The sequence below is a fragment of the Octodon degus genome, unplaced genomic scaffold (assembly GCF_000260255.1).
Source record: "Octodon degus isolate 3935 unplaced genomic scaffold, OctDeg1.0 scaffold00023, whole genome shotgun sequence".
Classification (NCBI taxonomy): Eukaryota; Metazoa; Chordata; class Mammalia; order Rodentia; family Octodontidae; genus Octodon; species Octodon degus.
This window is the reverse complement of record NW_004524599.1, coordinates 13821372-13823385: the sequence shown is the minus strand read 5'-3', so window position 1 is coordinate 13823385 and position 2014 is coordinate 13821372. Positions and strand designations below refer to the sequence as shown.

Here is a 2014-nt window from a genome sequence, read left to right as displayed (position 1 = left end):
CCCGCCTCTCCTGCCGGGGCATGCGCAGTGTGGCCTCCGGCGCTCTACTTTGGGTGGGTGTTGTGGGGTTTAGCGGTCCCGGGAATCCTAAATTAGGCCAGCTACAGTCCCAAATGGAAGCACTTAGTCGGGTGGTGCCTAAAACCGTACCTTCACTGTCCATAGGGTCCCTTAAGACCTGGCATGGCCTTCCAGCCCTCCGTCCCTGCCGCGTGAATCCCCACGTAGGACTCGGACTTGGGGCCGAGCAGCGGGTCCCTGGGCAGGGCTTCGTGGGGACCGTCTCCTGCCGCTGTCGTGAACAGGAGGAGGACACAGGGGTGGGCAGTGTAGCCAGCAAACAGCCACGCTTACTTTTCCAACTCCTGGCATGTGTGCGCTAGGACCTTCTCGTCTCACGTGGAACTCTTGGCCACTATGAACATAAGCCCGAAGGACGTAAGGCTTGCGCTGGTATCTCCCAAGATCTGAAGGTAACGCACCATCTATGTTTATACCTTACAGTAAGATTCTTTTAAAACCACTTTAAATATTCTTTTTAAGGGGCCGGCCAAATAGTTTAGCAGATTAAAGTGCCTGCTAAGGCAGAACACAGTGTCCAGGGTTTGATCAGGGCGTGCTGTGCCTGCACCTCTCCCCGGGCGTACTGGGATGATGATTGAGATTGGGTGTGGTGGCACGCGCCTGTAATCCCAGCTCTTGGGAGGCTGAACACAGGCGGATCACTCTGAGTCCGATCTAAGTAGTGGGACCCTGTAGGTCCTATTGACCTTGTACTAACAACAACAACAACTTTGAGCATTACAGTGATAAATCGTTTAAGTCATTTTCCATTTAGTTTTTCTGATGAGCTCCCAGTACCACACTGATAGGTTTTTCTTGCACTGGAGAATTCATTGCCCCGAATTTGCAGAGGAGGCTGCAAAGCACTGGAATCCTGGTGATACATCATCCTAGAGGATCAGTTTTACTGTAGAATTTGGGAGAAAAAGTGAAGAACTTTACAAGATAATAATTAAAACCTTAAAGCTAAGAGGGAACTGAATGATATCTGCATTAATAACTGCACCCAAAATGACAGACTTTCTTAAAGAATCCGATGAAAACCTGTTTGCCATTATTTTTGACAGTAAAATAAAAAGTACAACAAGTCAACCAAAAAATTCTACTAGGTTCCTAAATCACAAATGGCACATTGATGTAGGGCATGTTAGGGTGGAAAATACTTTAACACTGCATATTCGCCACCTCATATTTAATGAGCTGGTGGCTAACTGCAGCTTCTTTTTTTTTTTTTTTAATGTATTTAGTACAGGGTCTACAGAATCTCACTACACAGATGGGACTCATAGTGATCCTCTGGTTCTCAGTCTCCCAAGCACTGGGATTACAGGCGCCCACCACCACACCCAATCTCAGTCTCGGTCTCAGTGTGCCCCAGGAGCAAGGCAGGCACGCCACGCCATGCCACACCACGCCAGGGATCGAACCCTGGTCCCTGCATCTGCCTAAGCAGACATTTTAGTCTGCTGAGCTATCTGGCTAGCAGCCCTAACTGCAGGTTCTTAAGAGCCAGCTTCAGCCACCTTCCTCTCTTGATGGTCTGTTGCCCAAAACAGCATCCTAGCCATCCCCCATTTCCTCTGTACCCCTCAGCAATCCTCTGTTTCTCTGCACAGCATCCAGAGTGATCTGATGAACACATGAGACACGTGCTGTGTGCTGCCCTGCTTCCATGTAAAGCTGGTCACAGGCTCCTTATTACAGTAGAATAAAAGCTTTAACAACCTGGCCCCTGCCTGCCTCTTCAGCACCATTTCTAGCTCTTACTTTTTTATACTAATAGATGTAAAATTTCCTATTCCTTCTATTCAAGACCTGAAAGCAATCAACTAACATATATTAGATACTAGAATCTAGCACATAAGGCATAGAAGGAAAAAACAGAGAAAGATGGGCCATTTAAAAAAGCAGAATAGGGCTGGAGAGATGGCTCAGTGGTCTAAAGCACCTA

At 47.7% G+C, this 2014-nt stretch overlaps 1 protein-coding gene across 1 annotated transcript in view; it reads right to left on the bottom strand.

The window, feature by feature from the left end:
- Positions 1-897, bottom strand: part of Rpp40 (ribonuclease P/MRP subunit p40) — an 11532-nt gene extending 10635 nt beyond the window's left edge. Inside the window, exon 1 of the mRNA XM_012514073.2 lies at positions 862-897. Within this exon, the coding sequence (XP_012369527.2) occupies positions 862-897 (36 nt within the window). The remainder of the gene's footprint in view (positions 1-861) is intronic.
- Between the last annotated feature and the right edge of the window lie 1117 nt (positions 898-2014).